The sequence below is a fragment of the Cavia porcellus genome, unplaced genomic scaffold, assembly GCF_034190915.1.
Source record: "Cavia porcellus strain 051 isolate PalLab524CR breed Dunkin Hartley unplaced genomic scaffold, mCavPor4.1 scaffold_5, whole genome shotgun sequence".
NCBI classification, from domain to species: Eukaryota; Metazoa; Chordata; class Mammalia; order Rodentia; family Caviidae; genus Cavia; species Cavia porcellus.
Window position 1 is genome coordinate 95,647,685 of NW_026947488.1, and position 26,302 is coordinate 95,673,986.

The window sequence follows — 26,302 nt, forward strand, 5'->3', positions numbered from 1 at the left end:
AGAGGTATTTAATCTCTTCCCAGTCAACTGCGGGGGGGGGGGGGGCGCCTGGCTGGCCCCGCTTAGCCAGTGTGGGCTGCACTGGGAGCTGCGGCCGGCCGTGCCAGCCTGTCCCTTCCTGCTCATCCCCTCTGCCCGGCAGAGCCAGACAGCAGGCAAGGGTTCTGTCGTCAGTGTCTCAGTAGCTGCCGCTGTGGCTCCCACGCAACTGTGCTAATTCACATTCCCACCAGAACGTGCAAGGCTCCTCTTCCCCACGTGCTCACTGTTAGCTTTGATGCTAGCCGTTCTAACTGGGGTGTGACATATGGTACCTCATAGTTGAAGCAGAATTTCCCTGAGGACCGTGGACACGGAGTCACTCCCCACCTCTGCGCGCGGCGGTCTGGCTGTCAGTGGTCCTCTGTGCTTCTGGTGAACTCGGGATTGGTCTAGTGCTGCAGGAAACACTACTGGTCTTTTGATGGGGAGTCCACTGAATCTGTAAGTCGCTTTGGGTAGTGAGGACATTTGCACGGTATTAATTCTTCTAATTCATGCACATGGAAAGTCTTTCCACCTTTTAGTAGCTTCTTCAATTTACTTCTTCAGTGTTTTGCAATTTTTATCCTAGAGGTCTTTTATTTCCCGAGCTATGTTTATTCCAAGGTTACAATTACTGTTGCTGTGGTGCTTTTTATGAATGGAATTACTCTCATTTCTTCCTTGGCGAGTTCACTGGTTTGTAGATGTGGATTTTGTATCCCTTATACTTTATATAGCTTACTGAAATCATTTATAGTTCTAATAGTTCTAAGTTTCCCTAATTTTCGTATATCTTTTTTTTTTCTCTTGCATAATTGCTCTAGTCCTGAGTAACACTTGTGGGAGTAGAACACCTGTCTGGATCCAATCTGCGAGGAAGTGTTTCATTGTTCCTTGGCTGTGAGCTACTCATCACAGTCTCTACTATGTTCAGATGAGATTCTTCCATAATTTGTTCAGGGTTAGCCTGAAGAAACGTTTTTACTGCATCTACCGAGATAATCAGATGAATTTTACCATTCACTCATGTGACAGACTGCGTTCATTGCCCTGTGTATCTTGCATCCCCAGGAGGAAACCTCTGTCCTCGGTATGATACTTTGATGTGCCTGAGTTTGATGTGCTGGTATCGATGTTGTGGAGGATTTTTTTATCTACGTTCACCAAGGGCAGGAGCTTACAGCTTCCTTTCTTTGCTGTGTCCTTGCCAGTTTTCCTAGCAGTAATGATGGGAAGAGAGAATGGGTTCGGGAGAGTTTCTTCCCTTTTAATTCTAGAGAGGACTTTGAGAAGCATTGGTGTTCTTTACAAGTCTAGTAAAATTCAAGAGTAAAACACCTGACCTTGGGCTGCTCTTCACTGGGAGATTTTTTTTTTTTTAATTACTGATTCAATCTCATTAACTGCCAGTGCTTTGTTCAGGTTTTGACATCCTCTTGATTTCATTTTGGTAGGTCACATTTGGTAGCCCAAATACGTCCGTCTCATCTAGATTTCCTGACTTGTGAGCATACAGTTTCCAAATAATTCCTAGTGACACCATTTTGCTGCTATAAGCTGTATGCCTCCTTTCTGTTACAATATGGGTTTCACTTATTTGGGTCCCCTCTCTCTCTTTCTCTCTCTGTCTCTGATTGGTCTGGCTCAGGTTTGTCAATTTTGTTTACCCTTTCCAGGTACCAAGTGTCTGTTTCACTGACCCTTGGAGTTGTTCTAGATCCCATCTCATTTATTTCTATCCTGATCTTTAGTATTGCTTCTCTGTTACTAATTTTGGATATAGTTCTTGCTTTTCTAAGACCTTGATATGTACCATTAGGTTATTTTAAATTAAACGTTTTGGTTTTTTTTGATATAGGTGTTCATTACCATAAACTTACCCAGGACTGCTTTCACTGTATTCCATGTTTTTTTTTTGAGACAGGGTTTGCTATACATTTCAGGCTGGCCTTGAACCCACTATGTAGTCCTGGTTGGTGTCTTAACATGCAGTGATCTTCCTGCCTCAGCCTCCTAAGAGTTGGGCCAGCGTGCCTGGCTCCACAGGTTTTGACTACATTGTGTTTCCATTTTCATTCATTTTAAGAAATCTAGTTTCTTCTTTGACATCCTCAGCACCCCGCTGCCCATTAGAACTGTGCTGTTCCATTAGATGCATGTGACCTAGTGTAGTAGTGTAACTGACTTTTTTCTGACTGGTTTATCCACTGGTGAGTGCAGGTTACTGAAATACCCCACTAAAGAGAGCCTACCTTTCTCTTGAGGTCTAATAATGTTCAGTTTTATGAAACTGGATGTCCTGACATTAGGTTTACAGTAACTACATCTCCTTGCCAACTCTATGCCTTGTTCTGCAGTGAGTATATTTGTGTTTTCTTAACATGCTTGTCTCAAAGTCTGTTTTGTCAGACACAAAGGTAGGCATTCATGCTTGTTTTAGGATTTCATCAATTTTTGACCCTTTCACTTTCAGCCTGTCCTTACTGTTTTTTTTTTTTTTTTTTAGTAAGAACTGTATTAGTGGGTCTTATTTTGTAACCTTTCAGTCTGTATCTTTAATTGGAGAAACAGAACCATTTACATTCAGAGTTATTATCAAAAGGTATAAACCGGTATCTATCATTTTGTTTTCTTCTAGCTATTTTGAATATTTCTTATTCATTTCTTCCTTAGTCATAGTGATTGGATGATTTATTGTGTTGATAACGTTTTAACCTTTTTGACTTCAATGTATCTAGTCTTTTAGTGGGATTTATACTCTTACCTGCTACCATGACAATACTTATCTTTCACGTGTGGATACAGGACTCCTTCCCTTAAGCATTGTTTTGTTTTTGGTGATACTGGGGATTGAACTCAGGGCCTTGTGTGTGCTAGGCAAGCGCTCTACCACTGAACTGTATCCCCAGTCCCCTTAAGCATTTCTGTAAGGCCAGTCCAGTGGTCGAAGTTTCCTCAGTTTTTGCTTATGTTGCAGGGTTTTTGTTTCTCCTTCATTTCCGAATCTTCTCATGTTGGTTGGCAGCTATTTTCTTTCAGGACTTGAAGACAGAGTTCCATGTCCTCCTGGCCTGTAGGGCTTGCCCTTAAATCTTGGAGATTTAAAAATTCTTATTTAGTCTTGTACATTTGACACTTTGTCTGTACTATGTTATAGCGAGGATCTTTCCTGGTTATGTCTCTTTGACATGTTCATGGTTTTTTCAAGGTTAGGGAAGTTTTCTGCTATTTTACCCAGAACAGGTTTCCTGTGCTTTAACCTGTGATTTTTGTACTGATGAGGCAGATGCTTATTGGTGTCCCACAGATCCTGACAGCTGTCTTCATTCCTTCTTTTAACATGAATGTAGAACGACCAATGTTCCAGCTCTGGCATTTTGTCTTCCATGTGATGTAGTCTGTTGAGATTTCTAATTGAATTTTTATTTTACTTACTGAGCTAGCGCTTCCCTTCCAATACTTATTTGGATCTTTTTCAAAATCTCCTATATTCTCTTCCTAATTTCACCTGCTTACCTGTATTCCTTTGGATCTCACTTAACTTCTCAAGAATCATTCTTTGGAAGTTGTCATCATGCACTGCAGCTGTTTTAGTGTCTCTGGGGTGCGTTACTAAACAGACTCCAACGCTGGTGTCATGCGGTGCTATTTTACCTCTCACATTCCTATGCTGAAGCCGGCATGTCTGATGGGACGGTAGCTCTGCACCTTGCCAGGATGGCCTGGTCTGCAAGGTTTCCCCCTGAAGATGTGTCTTAGGGGATCAGTTCATTGCATGACCTTGTTAGACCCACCGCTGCCGCCTCGAGTAACACAGGTGACTGAGGCAGCTGACAGGCAGGTGTGGGGCACCTGTATAGCTACTCTTACAGGGGCAGGACTGGTGACCACTGGGTGATGGGGACGTCCCCAGGCACTGCTGAGTGGGCTCTGTCACTTGGAAGGGTCTCTGTTACTGGCTGCTCTGGCAGTGGAGAGTGGCCTGCCACACCTGACTCTGCCAGACACTAATGAAGGCCCAGGCACTTTGAGGGAGAGGCAGAGCCAGGAGTCACAGTGCTGTCAGCAGCACGTGAGCAGACCAGGCAGAGAGAACCTGTGCAGGAGAGAGGAAGAGCAGAGCGAGCTGGCTGTCCTCAGGCCACCCTGAAGGGTGGCAGCAGAGTCCTGTGGCCTCAGTGTCACCCCAGCAGGCAGCAGCCCAGCCCACCTGGCCAGGCTCGGCTGAACCCAGTGTTGCCTACGGAAGCTCAGCCACCAGCCTGAAAACACCCACACAGGTAAGAAATGGAGTGGGTCTCTACACAAGCGCCTCCCAGCAAGCAGCCCGAACCCCCAGCGTCTCTCTGACCTCTCTGCTGCGCCGTAACGAAGGAGGCTATGCCAGGGACCTGGGTGCTGGTGTGCAGAAGGCCCAGACACAAGGTGGCAGCGACACCCTGCTCATGAAGCCCTCCGTGCGGGATGCAAGCCTCCTAGCCGGGAAAGCTCTGAGCGCACACTCACACACACTCACACACACTTTGAGAACACAAAAAACCAAGGTAAAACAGAAGTCACAGGCTGGTGATGGCGGGCGGAGGTTATGTGAAAGGACTACAGCCCACAGCCCACAGAAAGAGCTCCACCAGGGAAGAAGGGTACCAGGAGCGCCCAGGAGAAACTCCGGCATCAGCAGGCACAGGAAAGTGCCCTTCAGCGACACCGCTGGGAGGACAACAACAGGTTTCCTTAGCTATCAGACTGGAGCAGGGAAAAAGCCTCTCCTACCATGCAGAAGAGTTTACGAAACTCCTACCCTGTGGAGGCAGCAGAAACCCACAGTACAGGTGGAGACAGTAATTTGGCGATTTCTAGTCAAGTTCACAAGTAAGCTCAAGATGCAGAATAGAGAAACAACCCCAAATGCATAAGAAGACACAGGAGACAGACCTTCTAAAATGGGAACGGGGCCAAGAGATGCTGCAGTGGGGACAGGAGGAGGGCAAGGGACATAGAGGGAACGGAGATGAGTCATAGACCTGTGCCCCCTACACAGTGAAGGCATCTATCCAGTACTGCCCACATTACCAATAGAAAAAACAGAACAAGAAAATCCAAAGGGTCCAATAAAGAGCAATCCTACGCAAAAAGAGCAAGGCTGGAAATCACAATACCTGATTTCATGTTATACCACAAAGCCACAGCAATAAAAATTGCACAATGGACACAGAACAATGGAAGAGAACAGAGGATACGGAAGTGAACTCATATGACCACTGACAGCTGACTCGGCCAAGGAGCCCGAGCCACACACAGGAGAAAGGGCGGCCTTTTTACAAGAGGTGGTGGGAAAACTGGACTCCTAGAAGATTCAAACCAGAACCTTAGCGTTACACTGCACAAAAATCACTTCAAAATGAATCACACACTTGCGTGTAAGACCTGAAACTTTGAAAGTGCTAGAAGAAAACATGGGAAGCACTTGAAGCCAGAGGCACAGGCAGAGTCTTCCTGACAAGGCTCCTGCAGCACCCAGGGCAGTAGCAAGAGTCAACCATGGGACCTCAAGTCCACAAGTTTCTAAAGAGCACAGGAAGTGGCTGAGAGGGAGGAGGTGGCCTGAAGAGGTGGTAAATGTCTCAAAAACCTGATGTGAAAAGTCAGAGAGTCCAACAGTAACTGGACAAATGAACCAGATGGTTACTTCTCAGGAGGAGGAGCGCAAGGCCCATGAGGGTGTGGGGAAGCTCAGTGTGCCGCCCTGAGGGGACTGACTGCGGTCCACCTCTGCTGGTCAGAGCAGCGCTCGGTCCTCCGAACCCAGGACATAGTCAGAGCCACCGAGGACCCTGTGCACTGTCGGTGGGAAGGCAAACAAGTACGGCTCCATGGCCGGGCCGCAGTCTGGAGGGGCTCAGAGGACTCAGGGCAGAGCCCCACTTTGGGGTGGGGGCTTGGGGTACCCCCCAGCACATGATAGGGACACGTGCATACCCACGGCCACTGCGACACAACTCACAGCCCAGCGTGTGGGACCAGCCTGGCTGCCTGTCATTAAATGATGAATGGATAAAAAAATAACGTATCTGTGTATGGCTCTGCCAAATAAAGGAAATCACATTTGCACCAAAAGGATGGAACTAACAGATACTACTGTAAGCGAAATAAACCCTTCAAACGCCATATGTTTCCCCTACTATATAAGTCTGAAAAGATACCATGAGAACAGAAGGGAGGCTAGGGTTAGACAAGGGGAGGGGAGCCCGAGGGGACACAGAATGCAGCAGACAGCTGGGACCCAAAGCAGTGCTGTGAGGATGTCAGTGGTGACACATGCTTGAGACAGGTGACACGCAGGGGAAGGGTGAGGAGTGGGGGAGGGTTCTGTGTGGTCATGTCCACGCCCCACATGCCTCCATGCAAGTGGCAGGGAAGGTGTATACTACAGGCGCTGCCCAAGCTGGCGCCCACACCTTCTCTGACAGAAACTGTCGTGTCCAGGGAATGGGGAAGGAGGAGGTCCTGGGTCCCCAGACCATGCAGAGCTGCCCTGGCCACCTGCTTACTTCTGGCAGAAGAGCTGGCCGCAGTTCCTGCAGTGGTGCCGCCGTTCCGTGAGCGAGAAGCGCACTGCGCAGCCCGAGCAGCTGTCCCCACCTTCGTCCTTCACCCAGTGGTCAGCGGCACAGCGGCCCGGCTGGTCACTCACCGACCAGCTGAAGACTCGGCCTTGACTGTCCCCGACCAGGATCCTGCTGTGATCCCTGTGGGAGACAAGGGTGGGGGCTGGGCTGGGGGCTGGGGAGGGACCGCAGTGTCCCCAGGGGACAATGCCAAGGAGGCAAACACAGAGCCAAGACCAAAGACTCTTCTGCTCAGTGGTGTTTGGGTCGCATCCTGCCAGATCTCTGAAGACACTGGGACACAGGGGTTTTTTTGGTTGAGAATTAAAATCCATAGATGGCTGTGTTTCTTCTTCAGAGAAACTGCAAGCTCCTCTGGATAACCCACGTGATGCCAAGGGGGAGGGCCCAGACGGTCCCACACTCACTTGGACACGCCCAGCGCGGTGACCTCGGCTGGGTGCGCATTGTCCTTGCGATCAAAGGCTGTGTGCATGGTCAGCTTGCTTCTGAACACTAGCTGCCGCTCCCATCGGTGCCCTGGGGCAGGAGGCAGAGAGGACACACTGAACAGAGGAAAGGACGCAGCGCGGAGGCTGGGAGCCTTGGCACATAGCTAGAGCTGCTTGGAGAGAACCATCTAGCTGGACATCAGCTAAGGGGCCAGGGCGGAGCAGCACAGGATGAGAGAATCGGATGAGAAGGGGAAACCTGCAAGACCTTGCTCTCACTATGTTACAGGCCAAGGCTGGTTCCTAATGCAGGTTTTTTTTTTTTTTGGTAACTGATTCTTTTCTTTTTGTCTTTCTGAGACAGAGTCACACTATATAGTTCAGGCTGGCCTTGAACTTACTCTGTAGCCCAGGCAGGCCTCCTTGAACTCACAGCAATCCTCTTGCCTCAGCCTCCTGAGTGCTGGGATTATAGGTATGTGCCACCATGCCCAGCACTTATTTTCAAAAGTTTCCATGGTTTCACCATTGGTGCATGAATGCATATTTTGGGTTGAGGTATTTCTTCTTTAAACATTGCCCAGCATGTTGAACATACCTTCATAGGACAGACTAAATCTGCTCTATGTGGGAAGGACCACAGGAGGCCTTTCTTTGGTGGTGGCCCAGGTCACAGCATGTATCAGGGGCAGCCGGAGCCTACGGGAGCTGGACCCACTCTCTGGGCCTACTGGCCCTCAGCCCACTTGAACACGGCAAAAAGACCCCAGACTTCAACGTACCAGGTTTCAATCTGCTGTAACTCCGCGCTTCCATGGGGCTGGGGTGGGGGTGGTTGAGGGGAGCCTGCAGGTGGGCTCTGGTCTGGCCCTCTGAATAGTTCACAAATATGAAGCCGTCTTTCTCATCCAGGCTGAGCTGGTCAGACCAGCGCCGAGAGTCATCCGAACTGCTGTCAGTGCACCAGGTGGCTGTGGCCCGGCAGGAAGCTGCCCGGGGCCTGTGGCTGGTGCTGCTGGGCTGGCTGGGGACCTCCTTGGGCTCCTGGGTGACACTTGCCTCCTCTGCTTCAGAGTCGCTGCTGTCTTCATCTTGGGGTTCCTGCCCTGGGAGAAGCATTGGAGGAATCAGAAACAGACACATCATAACCAGGCCCCACTTTGTTTCCTCACGTTCTTCCACCAGATGTGAGAGACGAGACACGTAATATTTACAGTGAAGTTTAACAGGAAAACAAAGCCGGAATTTTTAGCAGGACTGAAGACAGCCAAAGAGCAGCCTGTATGGAAGGCTACTTCGGGCAAAACCCTCAGCCTGGCACTCAGTGTCTGTCACTCCCTGTGTCCAGTCTGCTTGGGGGGCCCTCAGGTGTTCTTCACACAGCCTTTCTTCCTCACACTGGTTCTGCACCTGGTGTTGGCTCTACGGAGGCCTCCCAGTGTCTGCATTCTGATGCTGCTGACTTTCAAGGCAAAGCTTCAAAACCATTTCTCTAAAATCTCACCCAATTCCCCCTGCTGAAAGCATTTTTCCTTTCTTACACTCTGTGGCAGTTCTGTGCCTTGCAAGTACTTGAAATCCCTGCCCTGAGCTTTGACATCTACACACTCCTTCTGAAGGCAGCAGAGGCAGGCGTGGGAGAAAGGGCTCACGTGCGGTATCTCGCCTGCTGCAGTCTAACTAAATGAGAACAAATAGAATGAGTTCCTGATGGAAGCTTTAGTCTGACATTTCGGTTTTTTTCTGCTTTCCACTGTCACTTTGCATTTCCTCACTTTGCATTTCTTGCTCTTGTGCAATCAGATCTCCTAAAGGAGAAGTAAGTATGTATCACTGAGAAAAAAAGGTGAGAAAGCAATAGCACATGCAGCCAAGCGTAGTGGTGCATGCCTGTAACCCCGCACTCGGGAGGCTGAGACAGAGACTCTAAGCCAGTCTGGGCGACACAATGGGGCCACGGCATAAACAACAACAACAATGTGAGCGTGCAAGTGCTAGGCCCTGTGAACACATTTCTTCTTAGTAGACAAATACATCATCTACCACTTCTCACGCTGTAGATGTCTGGGAGACAGACCTGAACAGTGTGGTACCCCAGGAGCTAATGATCCTGTGCCCTCAGGTCCTCAAACAGCAGGCCTGGAGATGGCTGGGATTCCCAGCAAGTCCCTGCACATCTCTCTGTTCACTGAAGTCCTACCTGAAGCCTCTGATGTCCGGGGTCCACCCTTCCCACAGGCTGCTCTCCCCTGCCTCCTCTGCCAAGCTCTGTCCACAGCAAGAAGACAGAGGAAGATGAGGACACAGAAGCTCTTCACCCAAATCTTTCCTCCTTCCACTCCACTTACTCATCCATCTGCCACTGCTACACCTTTGTTAAAGGCAGGAAACGGGCCTGCTTCTCCCTGGAGCCTTCCTTAGTGTCTGCAGCTTCTGGAAATCTCCAAACACTTACAGAGCTGAACAGAATTTCTACATCGCGGATACCCAGACACCCAGACACCTCCCTGGTGGGCGCGCAGTTGACGGTGTAGACATTCACTGTGTTAAAAGAAATGAAAGGATCCAAAGGGCCTCCCTGTGAGACCTTGTCTGCTTTCCAGCAGGGGAAGAGAGTGCTTTCAGCCTGCGCAGAGACGTGCTTTGTCTCTCTGGTAGCAAGGCTTTTCCCCTAGGAACATCCTTGCCTTGCCCAAGTGGCACCGAGTCCTCAGTGTATGGAATCAGTCACAGAAGAGGAAATCTGAGGGTCACACCAGAGGCCTGGTCCTGTCCTGGAGCCGCTGTTCTGCACAGGAGGCCACTGCTCTTGACATAACAGGCAAGCACACCTTGGCCCAGGCCCATGGCCATTTTCATTATTTCCTATGGAAATTATCTAGCTGTATCTTTCCCTGGAAAGGTCTCCAGAGCTTAGCAAAGAGAAAGTGGACCTTCTCCTTCAGCTGGAATCCTCTATAAGCAGGTGTGGGCAGGGATTCTGAAGGTGGACTCTGCCCTGCCTCCATGGACAGTTTACAGAGGTGGTGCCACCCTGTCCCTGCCAGCCAGATCTAGGCAGGGCATACGTGGTGCCAGATGTGGTGCAGAGCTGTCTGACCTGCCAGGCCATACCCTCCAGATCTGCTTTGTGTTTGCCAAGGGAGGCTACATCATTGGCACTGCAGGAAGCCCAAATGCAGGGCGCGCTATGGAGGCTGACACGCGCTGACCTGCTGCAGGTGTGGGCTGGTGGGCAGGAGAGAGCCCGGTAGGCAGTAACCTCCAGCCTCAGCTCAGGTGTACTCTGTCTGGTGTACACTTACCCTCAGTGAGCCCCAAAGGAGAGGAGACAGTGACAGATCAGTTCTGAGCAGCATTAAATACCTATTTGTGTTTCTGGACACTCTTCCTGCATCTCTAGGACTTCAGCAGGCTCGGGAGCTGGTGTTTCGGGGACTTGCAAGAATTCCATCCTCCAAAACTACACGTAGGGAAGCAGGGGAATAAAAGATGGTTACAAAACAGGTGCAGGAAGTCAGCCAGGTACTGGGTGAAGGGACGCTCGCTGGTAAATGGTCGCCTGTGACCGTGTATGTGAAGTGGCTGCCTTGCACAGTGGCCGTTTCAGGGTGGAAGGAAGAGGACAGTGTGGTCAGGGCAGCTTCAACACAGCTCTGCTCAGCACAGGAACCTCTGCTTCCAATAAGAGCTTCGCACCTGGCAAGTACCAGTGCACAGTGCAGACGCCCAGGCAGGCCCGTAGCCAGTGGGATCCACAGGGCCTGAGGCTGGGGGCTTTTATGAGTGCTCTGTGGTCTTGGCCCAGAGATCCGGGGAGGCGGCCAATAGCAGGGACACACCAGAGAGGGTGGCTGCTCCCAGCTCTGCCCAAGCATACAATTAAAGGAAACAGGCGTGAGAGAGAAAAACTCAAATATCTGAGTGGATCACAGAGGTAAGTCTACGCTAATTCTCCTTCCTGTAGAGGCCTGACATCCAGTGGACAGGACAAAGACAGACCATGCAGACTCTGGGCCTTGGGTGGAACCCTGCAAGGCTGGCCTACGAGTGGGTGTGCATGCTGAGCTGTGTCCAGCTCTGATCTCAGCAGAGGAGGCATCGCTGTTTCCCATGTCCCCAGTGAAGCCCCTGGACAGGCCCAAAATCTGGGGCTCACAGTCCACACTGACAGCACTCCCAGCCCGGCCCAGGGATCATCTGGAAGTGACCTCCTGTGTCAAGCTGCCCAGGGGTCAGTGTCTGTAACATGGTGGTCGAGACTTGGGGGGATCAGGGCGAGACACTGCCGAACAACATCACAATCTGTCTTGTTTCCTGAGCTTCTAGTGACCTGAAGAGCCAATCCTGTGAGAGGGCCTCTTGGAGCCCCTTACCCGAACCACGCCATCTGAGTGTCCCGTCACGATGACGTTCTGCGTGTCCCACTCGTTCATCTCTGACACGCAGCAGCACATGATCTGCTGGCTCCGCCCCGTGAATGTGTTCACGCTCACGATGGGGTTTCCATTGATGCTCCACACATGGATGTATGTGCCAGCACATGACACGATGTCCCCCTAGGGAGGGAAAGGGAGACCCTCACTCTCCTCATTCCCCTACAGGAAATGCTGGATCTCAGGCCTCAGACTAGAGGCTGAGTAATCCGTGGAACTCGGTGCTTGCTGACTCAGAAAAGACTTCCCACAAAGGCGCCGTAAGCGCTCCAAGTGGGGTGGCTGCTGCAGCCAAGCCCACAGCTGGAACCCAGAGGTAGGGCTGGGCCCCGCTTGCGCAGAAGGGAGAATCTCACTCCACTCAGGGCTCCCCCCAGCTGCGGGATCCTCACCCTCCACCCAGAGGTAGGAATCCTCCTCCCTTAACTCTTACAGCACGGGACCGACCTCTAAGCACTGAGTGTGGGAGACAAATTTCCAGTTCAGAGAGGTTGTGCCTCCTCTTCAAAAAATGAAACAGTCTTGGTAATACTCCAGGACTTTATTTTAACAGAGCGGGGAGAGTCAGGGAAAACAGAAGAAATGGGGAGCAGGGTCATGTCTGCCTAAGCAATCACTTATGTTCTCGTGAGTTCTGAAGTAGAAAAGAACAGGGCTTCCCGATGCCAGCGGGCTGGGATCCTCCACGGCTAATGGCAGCAGGTGTCTGTCATGGGCAACACTTCTGTGAGACCCTTCGTGACTCCTGGGGTTAGTGGTCAAGCCCTGATTTAGGGCGTCAAAGTTGAGGGTCAACAGCCTAAGCCACCTGCTGACATAACAGTCTAGACTCGAGGCCGTAAGCTGCACGGTGCTTTCCCTCCATCCTAAGGCGGCATGGTCCCAAGGCCAGGGGCTGGCTTCAGAAATGACCAGCCCGGCACAGCCCAGGGACACAGATGGCCTAGGGAATGTGGACGTGGTCCTCAAAGGCAGCAGAGCACCAGAATCTGACCAGCAAAGGTGGAGGACAGGCAAGGGTGGGGCTCCTGTGCCTGCCCTGCCCACGATTCTTCTCCAAAGGTGGCTGGAGACACAGCACAACCTGAACTGTGTACTTGGCAGAGGGCACGGTCCACATGTCTGTGTCAGCAGGTGAGTGTCACTGGTGACCCTGGACTCTGTGGGAGACCACAGGTGGCCACTAGACTTTCCCTGGTCAGCGGCTGCAAGGAAAGCACCTGAGGGCAAACCCTGATGTTGGGGGACAGGTGTGTCCCCAAATGCAAACTGAAGGAAAGCAGACTGGATGCTGGGGAGCTCTCCGCAGGGTAGAGACAGGATAAGCACATCTTAAAAAGGAGAAGCCTAAGTGCTTCTGGGGTATTTGTGCAACTTCTTCAGTGCAGTGGGTGGGCAGTAATGGCTCCAACAACGGAGCCAGAGTGAAATTCTCACATTCGGGAGCAGCCTCAGTGTGCCGAGTTCATGGGGTGAAGCCCTGGACCTGAGCAGCCCTGCACCCTGGAGAGCTCTTGAGGTGCTCATCTTAGGGCCCCCATCTTAGCGGGTGCTTGGATACCCGAACCTTCCTGATACATCGAGAGCCAAAGAGACTCTTCAGCCTGGGACATCCTCGCTGCCGCCCGATGCAGTCCTGCTCTCATGAACCAGACACTGAATTCCTTTCTCATTCCTTTTCCTGAGAGTAATTACCAGATATCGGACTGAAAACACACACCTGGCATCTTCCGGCAGATAGGACAGCAGCCCTTCAAAAGAAGTTGTGTGTGTGGAAGAGGGAAGGAGCAGGCTTCACCCAGGGTCACGGAAGTGGTGGGAAAGGGAGAGGAGAGCCAGGCAGGATGAGCGTGTGTGCATGTGTAGGACTCAAAGGTCAGTGCCAGAATCACTTACTCACTTTATATGAAATACTTTGGAGAGGAGAGGGTAAGTGCATAACTTGGGAATCTTTTAACAATTTTTCTCATGTCTGAGAACCCAACTTTGTGCAATAAAGAATTTGAATACACTTCACTAAAAATTTCAACAGAATTCTAACAGCTTAGTAAGTTCTTTATTTTTAAAAAAGCTTACTCTAGACCATTTTGCTTCATTTTAATAAAATCTTACTCTTTTTCAAGTACGTAGCAGTAAATGGATTTTAAGACAACACTGCTGAGTTCTGCATTTTAACACCCATTTGCTTTTCAGACAACACAGTAGTCACAGAATGAGGGGCTCCCAGCTTAGGAGTCATTTTTAAAGTGTCCCTAGCTCAGAGCCATTTGTCCTCCTAGACGTAAGCCGAGCAGGTGGCTCACTGCTTACCGTTAACTCGTTGATACAAAGGGCAGAGACTGGCGCTCGGTGGCCCCGGAGCTGGGTCAGGAAGGACAGCTTGTTCAAGTCCCAGATGATGCAGGTGCGGTCTCGGGACCCGCTGACGATTATGTGGTAGGCCAAGGATGCCGTGGCGCAGGTGACGGTGTCCGTGTGGCCCAGTAGGGCCTGCCAAGGAGAGTGGTGGCAAGTCAGTGGGTGGCAATGCCAGGACCCCTGCAAAACCCCAGGGGCTCCTGGATGCACCAGGAGACCTCAGGCTCCTGTGGGAGGGGCTCCCCTGAGCTGGTGCCCAGAAGCAGGCAGCAGAGCTTCCTCTCTCTCCTGGGCTGCCTGGGCCTCGGCCCACAGGCTGGCTCAGGACCCGGGGCATCTTTGCCCAGATGGGTGGTTGCTGGCCAGCAGTGAAGGAGTTCAGCTCCTTCCCTGGACACCAAGGACAGCACTGCTCTAGGTTCAGGTCTGGCCTTGGAGTCAGACCTGAATTCAAATCCTGCCTTTATCCCAAGTGTGGCTCTGGGCCTATTTTGTGAGGTTTCTTTGGTATGAGGTTATGTTTTTGGTGGTCCCTGAGAATGACCCCAGGGTCTCACATGTGTGACAAGCACTCCACAAAGGAGCTGCGACCTCAGCCTTTTTACATTTAACTCTGAGACAGAGTCTCATCGAGTTGCCCAGGTCGGTCTGAGCAATCCTCCTGCTTCAGCCTCCCAAGTGCTGGGGTGACAGGTGGGTGCCAGCAAGACTGGCTGCTGCTGTAGGTGTGCTGGTCACCTTGTAGGTTTAGGAGGAATGGAGCGCTATAGTTTTGAAACACCCAGAACAGTGCCCTGAACACAGCCATTGCTCCACAGATGATACTGTTATCACATTGCTTTTCAAATGCGCATCATAAACAGTTGCTCAGATGCATTCCCTTTCTTTAAAGAACACCTTATGAGAAATTCTCTCATAAATATTACAGGATGACTTGACAGGTTTTTGCTGGAAGCAAAAATTACAGATTCAGACACAGTACGGGGTCAGAAATACGTGTTAGCAGAATCATCACCAGCTGCACTGAATAAGGCAGAAACTGGCACACTCGGACAGAGTGATGGGTGGGGAAGAGAACCAGGGCTTGGTGGGCCAGCTGACTGCAAGACAGCTGCAAAGACATTAATGTGAATCAACAGAAATGTAATTTGGGTTTAAAGATTCAGTGTACTTATAACTTTTTTGAATACTTATTACTATTTTAAAAATACATTAACTAAAGACTGCTTCACATTTCAAACCCAGAAACAGTTAGCTGGGGTTTGGAAGCAAGATATTCTGATCAACTCCCCAGAAGAAGGGCCTTCCTAGCAAAGGGCATTTTTGGGTGTGGGCATGGTGCCTGACCATGGGGCCGGGGCTGTCGGCCTCTGGGGCGTCCACCCTGCACCTCACCTGCTTCAGCGCCAGGCTCTTGGCTCTCTCCTTGGAGGTGCCCACCTCCCACACGCACACTGCTGTGCTTGTGCCGCCTGTGATGACCAGCTTGGGGTTGGGGCAGATGGCGCAGAGGATCTGGCCCCACTCGGACAAGCACTCGTACACAGTCACTGCCTGTGGACAGAAGACCCATGAGACACGCACGAATTCCTGTGGCGCTCAGTAGAGGGCGAGGCCTGGCTCTCACCCTGGGCCAGCTTCATCTGCACGGAGCCTGGCCAAGACCCCAGAGCTTCTCACTGATCCATGCCCTGGGCCACCTTGAAAAGGACTCTGCTCATGATGGGAAGGGAGTGTACAGGTCTGGGTCTCCATGGGGCAAGATGGGGTTCAATTCCTCTGGTGCTAAGGCCAAGGGATGGCCTGGTGAAAGGCTTGTCGCTGTAGCTGATGAAAAGGCAGGAAGGGAGGACGGTAACCACAGCACCATAGGTTGTGAACTCCGTGACATCTGTCCACCACCCACCAGGGAACAGGGCACCGTCTGTGGGCGAACTCGGGTACCCTGCCTCCCAAGATCATTGTGGGAAGGGCTAATGTGTTCTCTCAGCAATTTTAGAGAATTAAAATGCCAAGTGTGCCCAAAGCAGCTAGGCCTGGTTGGCAGAAATGGGCCCCTTGTGGCCATGACTGTTTGGAGGAAACTCTGCCAGCTGGATGGGAACCGCCCACAACTTTCCAAAAGGGGCTGGCTTCTCTGCCAGCTCCCTGATCTCGACCTGGAGCAGTGCTGTGCTCCTTTCCCTGGCCTGGGGAGAAGTTGGACAGGATGGGTGGGGGGCAGCGACTATACAGACCCTGGCCAGGGTCCCTCCACTGCAGGACATTTGGGCCTGGAGAACAAGGTGAACTCGGAAGCAAGGAACAATGCGAACCTTGTCTGACTCATAGGTTCCCAGCCTGCAGCTGAGGTCTGCATAGCCCCAGGCGAAGGTCTTGTTCCAGGTGGGTGGGATAAGAACCTTGTTCTGCTCCACTGCAAGGATGCCTTTGTCTGTGCAGACTATCTGTCCCACAGGCTCTTTGAGTTCTGCCGAACAAACAGATCATTGCATTAGGGCAGGGGCAGGGAAGCGCTTTTAGCAGCCCACAGAGAATGGGAAAATGACCTAGAATATGAAAATGAAGCAACCAACGACAGGAACTGATACCAAAGGCCTCGGAAGCAGAGCCTGGCCTGCGGCCCCTGTGACACCTGCTGGAGGCGCCCTCAGCCCTGAGGGACGTTCTGAGGGGCTTTCCTGGCCTCACACAAAGGCCTGGGGACCCAGATCCACAGGCACTGAGTGTCTTACACTTCCGAGCAGGAGCTGGCCTGGACCTTCTGGGAAAGCCCACGACAGCCTGAGGGGCAGTGGCCGGACAGTCCCAGACACCGCCCAAGCCTGAGACTGCTGGTCACCTACTGAGGTATCCAGGCTGATCTTTGTGAACTGACAACCACACAGCTTTATGAAATGTGTTTTTTTTTTTCATTTTAACAGAAAAGCTCTTCTATCTGAAAAACAAAAACAATGCTTTTGGATAACTCACAGAAACATTAAACAAAAGATGGATGTTTTTGGTTGACACACTGAAAAAACGATTCCTTTATTTCTATTTCGGTGCAGCAGGATTTTATTTAAATAAAGATAAAAAGATTTCTTTTCCTGCAGGCAAAGTTGACATTGCAAAAAATAGGAAAAAATATAAACACCAACAAGCATTAAGCATCAACACAAATGTATGGCCCTCACTGCCACCTGTAGGACTGCTGCAAAGCAAACCCCGTCACTGGTGGACAGGGGCTGGTCAGCAGACCATCCCCTCACACCGAGGTGACCACGCCTCCCCTGGGCTCACCTTTCACAGGTGTGAGTGAAGGCCGAAGGTTGTCCAGGTGATGGAAGAAGATCTTGTCGTTCGTGCAGCCCGGAGGGACGGAGACTCCTGCATTGTCACCGTTGAGTCGGCTCCGGACTCGCTTTGGGGGGTGGGGTTTCTTAAACAACTGGGAGGGACAAAGAGGACAGGGATGATAACAGAAGCCAGCGTGTGTTAGCCATACCACAAGGGCTTGGCACACACGGCAGGTGCAATCCATGTTATTTCATCCCAGCTTCACAATGAGCCTTAGAGACTGGTACTGAGCCCAGTTTATACTGGAAGGAAGAAATTCAAAGGGTTAAGACCACCAGAGAACTCAGACCTCACTAGGAAGGGGCAGGACTGTGATCCTAAAGCTTGGGTCCTGACCACGTTCTGTGCTGAGCTAAATGAACTCTCCGAAAGAAAACCCATATACTCAGACTTAGAACTCAGATGAAGTGAGACTTCGCACAGATACAACCCCATCATCCTTCGTGAACCAGATGCTTGCTCTATGGGACAGGTGGGGCCCCTAGACCTAGAAGTGTTTTCTTTCTATCTTAGCTCTGGGCAGAAGCACAGGCCAGTGTTCTGTTACATCTACAGATCCTAAAGTGGTGAAAACGAGACACACACTGCAAACATTTACTGCCGAGCTTTTAGACGAGCAACTGGGAGGAGCGCTCACCAGAGCAAGGGCACAGAGCTGGGGACACGGTGCCCATAAAACCCAGGCTTTCTAAGTTGGTGAACCATGCTCTGGCGCTGTGGTGAGTCCCAGAAACACGCACGCACCCCACGCCTCCTCCCAGTGCCGCCCTCTTCCAGGCCAGTGTGGTGTGAAGCTCTGCAGTGCCCCAAGCATGTTGACGTCTCCCACACTCCTGCCCGTGCAAACATATGGGAAAAAGGCAAGATTTAGCGAAAGGTGTAAGTGAGATTTCCAGCTGCTGGTGGGGTTCCCATGCAAGCCTCTGCTCAGAAGTGAGCCCACTGCCTTTGCTGGGGGATCAGAGCACACCGTACCCCATGTGGGACCAGCCATCCTGGCTTTTACACAGACATACCACTGTCCTGTGTGCTCCAAGTACCAACCTTGGAAACCTGAAAGTTGGCCAACCTACCGAAAGGTGCTCCAGGAGAGACTGAAGCAGGATCAGAGAAAGTAGTTAGAGTACAGGACCAAAGCACAGAGCCACAGGCGGTCAGGACAGGAGGGCAGCTGGAACAGGTAGCTGGAGATCCTGCACTGTGGTTCCTCTGAGTCATCAGGACGTGGCTCTTGGTCGTGGACTGCCATGGTGAAGCAGCTGCTGCCAATCTGGGGCACTGCTACAGCTTCTCCTTACCTGCACCGGCTTGGTCACTGGCCAAACTGCATCAGCCAGTCCCTGAGACTCCCCGACAGCTCTAGCCTCTTCTGCCCTGAGCTCCCTGCCCTTCGTGTGTATGACACTGAGGCCAGAGTGGACAGTATGAACCGGCTGGGATGACCTTCCCTGCCTGAAGTAGGACAGAGTGCATTTCTGTGTGCTCGGTGGTCTGCAAGGCCCCACTGTGGGTATCTGAACACAGACAGAAAATCACACCTGGCTTGTCCGAGATGGGAACATTTTTGTTCATGGCAAGTGAGAGAGAGGAGAAAGCGGCACTCCTGAACCTACTGACAGGATGGCAGGCCTGATGGCTCCTTACTGCCTCATACTGCACCTAAGGCCGCCTGCACAGCTACCCAAGGGACACGTGGCATCCGGGACACGCGGGGGAGCGAACCCAGGACATGGGAGAACATGCCGCACCTGCTTGGGAATCTGGCCAAAGTTGTTGATGAACCCAATGGTGGCTGTCTCCTTCAGGGGGTCGTTGATGTTGTAGATGTCCACTTGGCCCTCATAGAAAAGGTGGTGGAAGACGTTGACAGCGTCCACTGCTGCGGGGCCCTGCTGCTTGTAGCCAAAGATCAGATCGATCCACTCGTGCAGGTGGGCGCTCACGTAGTCACACTCTAGGGCCTGTGGGTCCAAAAGAGGCAGTCACGGGCCACTCCACAGCCTGCCCGAAAAGTCGAAAGCCTTGGCTAGCCCTCAGGAGGGCTAGCTAAAAATCAGGGAGCGCTAGCCACCTCAGGGCATGGCAACACACTGCTCCCGACCTCTCAGGACAGGACCACGGTCGCTGACTGAGCAGAGCACTGTCCTTACCTCACGGTGGACGCGGATGAACTCCCGAGGGTCCCCTTTGGCCCAGGGTGGAAGGATGACGTCTCCGAGCTTCGTGCCGTTCTGTTTACAGCCTGTGCGATTGGATACATCATAAAGAAAGTGAAAGAATGGGGAACATGTGACTTCACGGCAGGCAGAGAGATGGGGGCATTAGGGTCACTATCAGGCAGAGAGATGGGGGCATTAGGGTCACTATCAGAGCTGCAACAACTCCCCACAGAAAAGCCCCTGCTACCTGCCAGCTCCCGAAGGCTGCCCCTCAGGGATCTGCTCTGTGCAGGCGGCACCGGGGGGCCTCTGCAGGAAGCGTGAGTGCCCCTTCCCTGGGGTTACCCTCAGCTTCCCAAAGACTATCACCAGTGGGCCTTGGAGAGACATGGCTCAGCTGCAACCCCAAACCCATTTAGATGCTGAAAAGTGCCAGCACTGCAACAACCGTGAGTACTGCAACTTCAGTTCAGAACAGACAACTCATACAATTCCCATCCTCTGCTGTGAAACGAGAGCACGACAGCATGTGTGCCATGAGTCTGCCATGACCGTCCTGTGCTAATGGGCACAGTACTTCAGCAGGAGCCACCTGGGCGCACAGTCCTGAAGGCCAGGCCGCAGGGACCCTTGGGCAGCCTTCTGTGAGGACACTGTTTGGAGTCTCCTGCGGTGACTGAGGTACCTGAGGTTTTGCATATGTTTGACACTTAGTTCCCGAGGGAGCTCTGTAAAACTGAGACACATTTTGTAGTGATGACTCTCATCTAAAAAATACAACTTTTTGCTGTTCTTGGATCATTTAACAACAACATAAAATTAGAAAAGACTGCAGCACCACCTGGCAGAAATGAAAACTATGTGATTGAAACAGACAAATATCTATTCCAGGTTAGTTGTTATTTTAAGTCACAGCAATGTATCTCTGAAGCACCAGAGAAATCATTTGCTATAAAACCTAACCATAAAATACACGAAGTGGAGTGGGTATCTGAAGAAACAAGTTTTCTTTCTTTTCTCTTTCTGGAAAATAACATCAAGGCTACAGAGTCCTTCCAGCTACAAATCAGATTTTCATTGTAAAAATGTTTATAAACAACAATGCTGACTCACTAGTCTCACCACGGTTGGTTTGATAAACAGTATTAAAAATTTCACAAATCTTAGGACACAAAGCCAATTCTAAGTGAGAGCCAATAAAAACATTTCCTTTAGTAACCATTTTGTCTTCATCATTGTTATGGGATTATTTAACAGTATAACACTGAGTCAAAGATCAGTGTATTGACCAGAGGAATGTCTTGACTTGGTTAGAAAAATTATTGTATCTTGTTTTGGACAGGGTCTACTCATACAGTCCAGGCTCAGTGAATGCTCAGTGATCCTCCTGCCTCAGCCTCCCAAGTGCAGTGATTACAGGTGTGTGCCACCACCATGCTCAGCTGAGAAGTTACCATGTAAGTCAAGACAAAAATAAAGCAAGTTACCACAAGCTCAATGGGGTTCCCTGCAACCACATTCACTTGCACCTTGCCTCTCATCTCCTTGAAGGCTGTCTAGTTCTAATTTTCTAGGTTAAAAATCCCACTTTCCCAAGATACACGCCACTGTTAAGGCTGTGTCTAGATGTCCTCCTAAAGCCCTCACGGTCACAGGTAGGGCTTCTCAGAGGTGGCTGGATCTAGGGTGTGTGACGCTGGGGTTGGTTCGTGGTGCAATGCTGGGATCTAGGGTGTGGCTAAGATGTAAGGGACAGAAAGAGGCTGGTCACTGGTCTCTTATCCTTGGCACTTCTGCCTGCCATGAACTATTTCTGCTCTGCAGTGCCCCTCTGCCAGGCTGCCTTGCCGTGGAGCTGGCTGCCTATAGACTGAAACCTCTACAAACTGAGCAAGATAAACCTTTCCTCCTTTACCTTGCTGGGTATTTTGCCTCAGCAATGAAGAAAGGAACCAATACAAAATGCTGCTCCAATTCCTGAATAGTGATGTGGTATGACTTTGAGAGCAGCCTGGAGCGCAGCTTTAAACCGATGCATGCAGAGAGCAGGTCTCACTCGGACCCGTGCTGCTCCCTGCTGTGAGTACCCGAGGTCAGCAGGACACAAACACTGCAGTGTTTGGGGGTCCAGGTGCTCTTGTCATTTCCTTTTATGCCATTTATCATTTTTTCTTGGTGGAGAGGCCAGCATTGTTTGCTTTGTGTTTTTTTCTATCGATGTGAAATTCACACAAACACCATTAAACCATTTTAAAATGAATGCATACTGGCATTTAGCACATTCCCAGTGTCACATGACTTCGGTATGCACCTAACTGCAGAGCGCTTTGTCACTGTGAAGAAACCTTGCACCCACCACGTGGCTGCCCTTGTCCATGGTAGCCACCAGTCCATGCTCCATCTCTGATGGGTCCATCAGGTTATTTCCCAAGAGAGCAGCCACAACCACCAGCCTCATCCTCATGGCAGGAGGTCTACAGGCTCTTGCAGCGCTGTAGTTCTGGCTTCTGAAGGCAACTAGGTCCGGGACACTGCAGCTGCCCAGCTGTCAGGTCAGCTAGAAGCAGCTCCGGGGGTTCAAGACCCAGAAAGTCCACTTCCTGCTTTGCTTGGCTCCCCGGCTGCTGTGACGGGAGCGGCTTTCCTCTGTCTAGGCTGCTTTTAGGTTTCAGGCTGGTGGACCTGGGAAGATGGTTCTGAAACTGGGAGCCCAAAGAAACCTCTTCTCCATTTACTTCTGGGTCTTGGGTGTCTCAGTGACAAGCAAAGTGGCTACGACAGATCTGGAGAGACCCCGAAGGTATGGCACAGGCTAGGTCCCTGGCTTGGTGCCTGTGGACATGGGGCCCAGTGGGGCATCTCCAGTCACTGTGGGTATGCCCTTGAAGGAACAGAACAGTTCGGCCCCTATTCCCTGCTTGCTTCAGGCCATGTGGTGAGCAGCTCTGTGTATGAGTCCCCATGCCGAGCTGCCACACTGCAGCCCCCATGAGTGGCTGCCTAACCATGGACTGACACCTTCCAGAAAAGCCAAGAACCCTTTTCTCTTTATAGGGCGGTTACTTCAGGTCTTACTTACAGTAATGGAAAGCTGACACATCCACGTACTGGCATTTGGGCTCTAGGACCGCACTCACAGCGGGCATCCATCAGCATCTACTCACCTATTCCCACCTTGATAGACAGCCTAGCTGGTCTCACTATTTGGCTATCATGAATAATACTGCTATATACAAGCTTGTGTAGGTACAGTAAGGCCTTGATTGCTTCTGTTTGCAAATAGTTTGGTTTGCAAACAAAAATATTCAGGAAAATTTCACTTTCATTTGTAAACTCTGCATCAGGTGGCAAACAACCACATCTTCCCCACACAGATGCAAACGCAGCCTTCTTGCCCCCAACTGTAAAACAAGTTATTGTACACATACCAGTACCCCTGTGCTTGCTTCTAACCTATATTCCTAGGGGAACTGAAGGGCCATATGATGATGACCTTAAGTTCTGAGGAACTGGAGAAGTTCTTTCCATAATGATGGAAATATTTCTGTTCCGTTCTCAACAGCATTGTAAGAGTGTTCTAATTTTTCATATCCTCGCCAATCCTTGTTTCCTGGGGTTCCCCTCCATCCTAGCTGTCCTAGTGGATGTGAAGTGGTGCCTCACCCTGGTTTTGACCCAGAGCCCACTTGGGACTGAAGAAAATGGACACCTCCATCCTTGCCCACTGGCTGTTTACAGAACTTCTCTGGAAAAATGCTGTTGTAAGTTCTTTGCTCATTTTTCAACTGGGTTGCTTTTTGTGTTGAATTTTAAGATTTACACTGCAGGTATGAGATTCTTTTCAGATAAATCCTGTGCTTCTACTTTCTCCCATTTGGTAGGCTGTCTTCTCTTTTTTGACAAGATCTCTATGGTGGATTAACTAATGGTCACTTGTAACACCCAGCTGAACTGAGTAAGCGTGGTTCTGGGTGTGGAGGGCCCACCTGAGGGTTGCTGCCAACAGCATAAAAGGAGAACCACAGGGGAAGATGTTGCACTGTTGATTCTCCTGGAGAAGCTTGTCACGCTGGCTTCCCAATATGAACTCAACTGTTATCATCGGGGGAGCTCGGGTCCTCACTGTCACTGAGGATGGCTTCAGGGGGTGCTGATCCTTACCTTGAGCATCATGTCCGGCTCGCAGATTTTTCACCCTACTGGCACAGGATTTCTAGCTTTTGTCACTGACCTTTGAGCCTTCCTTGTACAGATCCTCGATACAGACTTGCACAAGACATTGTCATGGGCTCTAGCCTTCCAGTTGGACTGGTGGAGGACATGACCATGGGCTCTAAGCCCTCAGCTGGATTCTAATGTGTACAGATCTCCCACACTCTTCGTTTGACTCTTTGGGTGAATACTATAAAATAATCTTATAAACTATGTGTCCTGTATTAAATCTTTTCCCTTGTAAGCCCTGAATACAGCAATCTCTTTCTTGACAAAACTTTCAATTTTGACTTCATTTTATCATTTGCTGATTGTGCTTTTGATATCATATCTAAGCATCTACTGCCAAATTCAAGATCATAAAGATCTCCTCTTGTTTTCTTATGCAAGTTTATGGATACTATTTTTAAATGCAGTGTTTTCTTTTTGTGTTTGCTTGTTTTTTGCAGTGTGTCATTTTAAGAAGGGAAGATGATGTGCCATGAAGGTAAAAGCCTGTTTTTAGGTGCTTATTTTAAAGAGGATTGTTTAGGTCTGTAAGCTGTCTAGTTGGGATGGCTGCATCATAATTCTCACAGCTGACAGTATTTCTGGAAGACTAGGAGAGTTTCTTTCTGCACCCCTCATATCCGTCTCTAGCAGGAAAGCTACATACACGTCAAGGTAAACCCTGAGAGAACACCAACACAGTTCACGCACAAACACCCTGACACCCTAGCCACCCCTCCCCCGTGCCTGTAAGCCAGCTCTGGCCCACGAGGGAGTCCCCATTGCTACTGGACCTGCAGAAAGCCCTGCTCTGCCTCAACAAGGGGGCTGCTCCTTAAATATATACAAATTACTTTTGAAAAATGTAAAATAGAAAATGATGAAAATTTAGAAGGAGTATTATAATGATTTATATGCTTAACACGTAAAAATTGTATAAAAACTTATGAAATAAAAAAAGAACAAAGAACTGTATCTGGCAGGAAAGCTGTAACATGAATCAACGGAATTCTGATGTGTTTTCAAAGAAATACTCGGAAACACAGATCAGCAAATTGTGTTCCAAGAAACTAAACAAAGTCAAATCTATTTCTAACGCCAGATAATATAAAAACAGTACTGATAAAATTTCTCTCCTTTCTATAAATGCTGATTTAGGTGTTTTTCTAGAAAGAGCCTAACAGGATACAGAAAAGTTATTCTGAAATTCTAATTTTAAAGCACATCAGCATATAAACTAGAGTGCCTTAGAAATAAACAAAGTTAAAACAGTCCATGAAAATGGGCATAGCTCTTCTAGGTTATCAAGGGTTTTCAATGGTAACAGTTTTCAAATAAATCTCACTTAACCTGTGTTTTCTCCCGAAACAACCACATTGTGAACATGAGACGTAACCTGTGTAATCCGAAAATGTCTCCCAGACTTCAGGTTTAAAACAGCCTTTCAGGGCTTTCCTTTTTGGACTTAAGTGCACACCATCAGTGTCAGTAAGAGTAACTGTGACTGTAGGGAGATCATTTCCACGAAGCTCGTGCTGCACATGATCTCCAGAAGGGGGACTCCCTTCCAGTGGCCCCTCCCCGGCCGACACCTCTAGATGGTGCCTGAGCTCTCCGTACCCAGATCGAAGTTGTTGGAGTTGAACAGGAATTCTGGTAAGTAGAAAAACTCTGGGATGAGCTCCTTGACATCTGCCATGTTGTGCTTGGAGGCTGAGTACCAGGCCTCACGTACGCTGTGGAACATTCTGTCTGCCAGGTCGAAGTGGCCGCCCTGCAGGCAGAAGGAGATGGGCTTCGTCACCAGGGAACCACTCCCCCCATGCAGTGCCTGCTGTGCTCAAGGTCTGGAAAACTTTAGTTCCCTTTCTCAAGATTTTATGTTTAAATACATAAAATTTTAAATAGGCACAGAAAGAAAATTAATTCTTTCTCCAGGACACGTTAGGAAGGGTGCACAATGTATTTGTTTTACAATTAAAGTGAAATCCAAATATGAAGATTTTAATGAGTTGTTTAAAATATTAATTTTTTTTTGTCTTTCTGAGACAGGCTCTCGCTATATGCAGTTCAGGCTGACCTTGAAGCTACTGTGTAGCCCAGGCTGGCTTGAACTCACAATGATCCTTCTATCTCAGCCTAGGATTACAGGCATGTGCCACAATGCCCAGCTTAAAATATTAATTTTGGAGAACAGGATAAGGCTGGAGGAAGTAAGGTGGCTGAAGGCCTGCATCTGCCCGGCCCACTTGGTCTGCACCTTGTCCCTGTCCTGAACTATCTTCCTCAGCATAGCCACTGCCCACCTCCTTTCCCTGACCTGTACTTCTCTGGTGCCTCTGATTACATTTTTAAAAAACTTCGGCACTGACAACTTGGCTGTCTCTCTCAACTAAAATCTATAAACTCTGCAGGACAGGGCTCTCGTCTTTCTTCACTGACGGTTGGCCAAGTGTCCAGGTCAGTGCCCTGCATACAGGCCAGTACTGCCTTGCTGAGCAGATGAAAAAATGGTTGAAAAGCAGCAGATGGGCTAGAATGTCGATTTTTTTTTTTCCTCTAACATTGGCTGAATTCAGCAACCAACTGGGGCTACCTTTCCTCTATCTGGCTACAGAGTATACACTATTGCTTATTTAACTAACAACTCTATTGATTCTACATGAATACATCAGACATCAGTGCTGCTCAAACAACCTTCCCCTCTAATTCTGCTTGACCACTTTGTC

General features: G+C 49.9%; 1 protein-coding gene across 12 annotated transcripts in view; it reads right to left on the bottom strand.

Annotated features, from left to right (window-relative positions):
• Wdfy3 (WD repeat and FYVE domain containing 3) overlaps positions 1-26,302 on the bottom strand; it is a 277,794-nt gene that overhangs the window by 3,647 nt on the left and 247,845 nt on the right. For all 12 annotated transcript variants that reach the window (XM_063249360.1, XM_063249363.1, XM_063249371.1 and 9 more), the window contains 12 exons: positions 25,194-25,347; positions 19,365-19,456; positions 18,963-19,175; positions 17,158-17,305; positions 16,191-16,345; positions 15,271-15,429; positions 13,828-14,007; positions 11,458-11,640; positions 10,448-10,544; positions 7,864-8,187; positions 7,058-7,169; positions 6,573-6,770 (listed from right to left, as the gene is read on the bottom strand). In XM_063249360.1, coding sequence (XP_063105430.1) covers positions 6,573-6,770; positions 7,058-7,169; positions 7,864-8,187; positions 10,448-10,544; positions 11,458-11,640; positions 13,828-14,007; positions 15,271-15,429; positions 16,191-16,345; positions 17,158-17,305; positions 18,963-19,175; positions 19,365-19,456; positions 25,194-25,347 — 2,015 coding nt within the window. The remainder of the gene's footprint in view (positions 1-6,572; positions 6,771-7,057; positions 7,170-7,863; positions 8,188-10,447; positions 10,545-11,457; positions 11,641-13,827; positions 14,008-15,270; positions 15,430-16,190; positions 16,346-17,157; positions 17,306-18,962; positions 19,176-19,364; positions 19,457-25,193; positions 25,348-26,302) is intronic.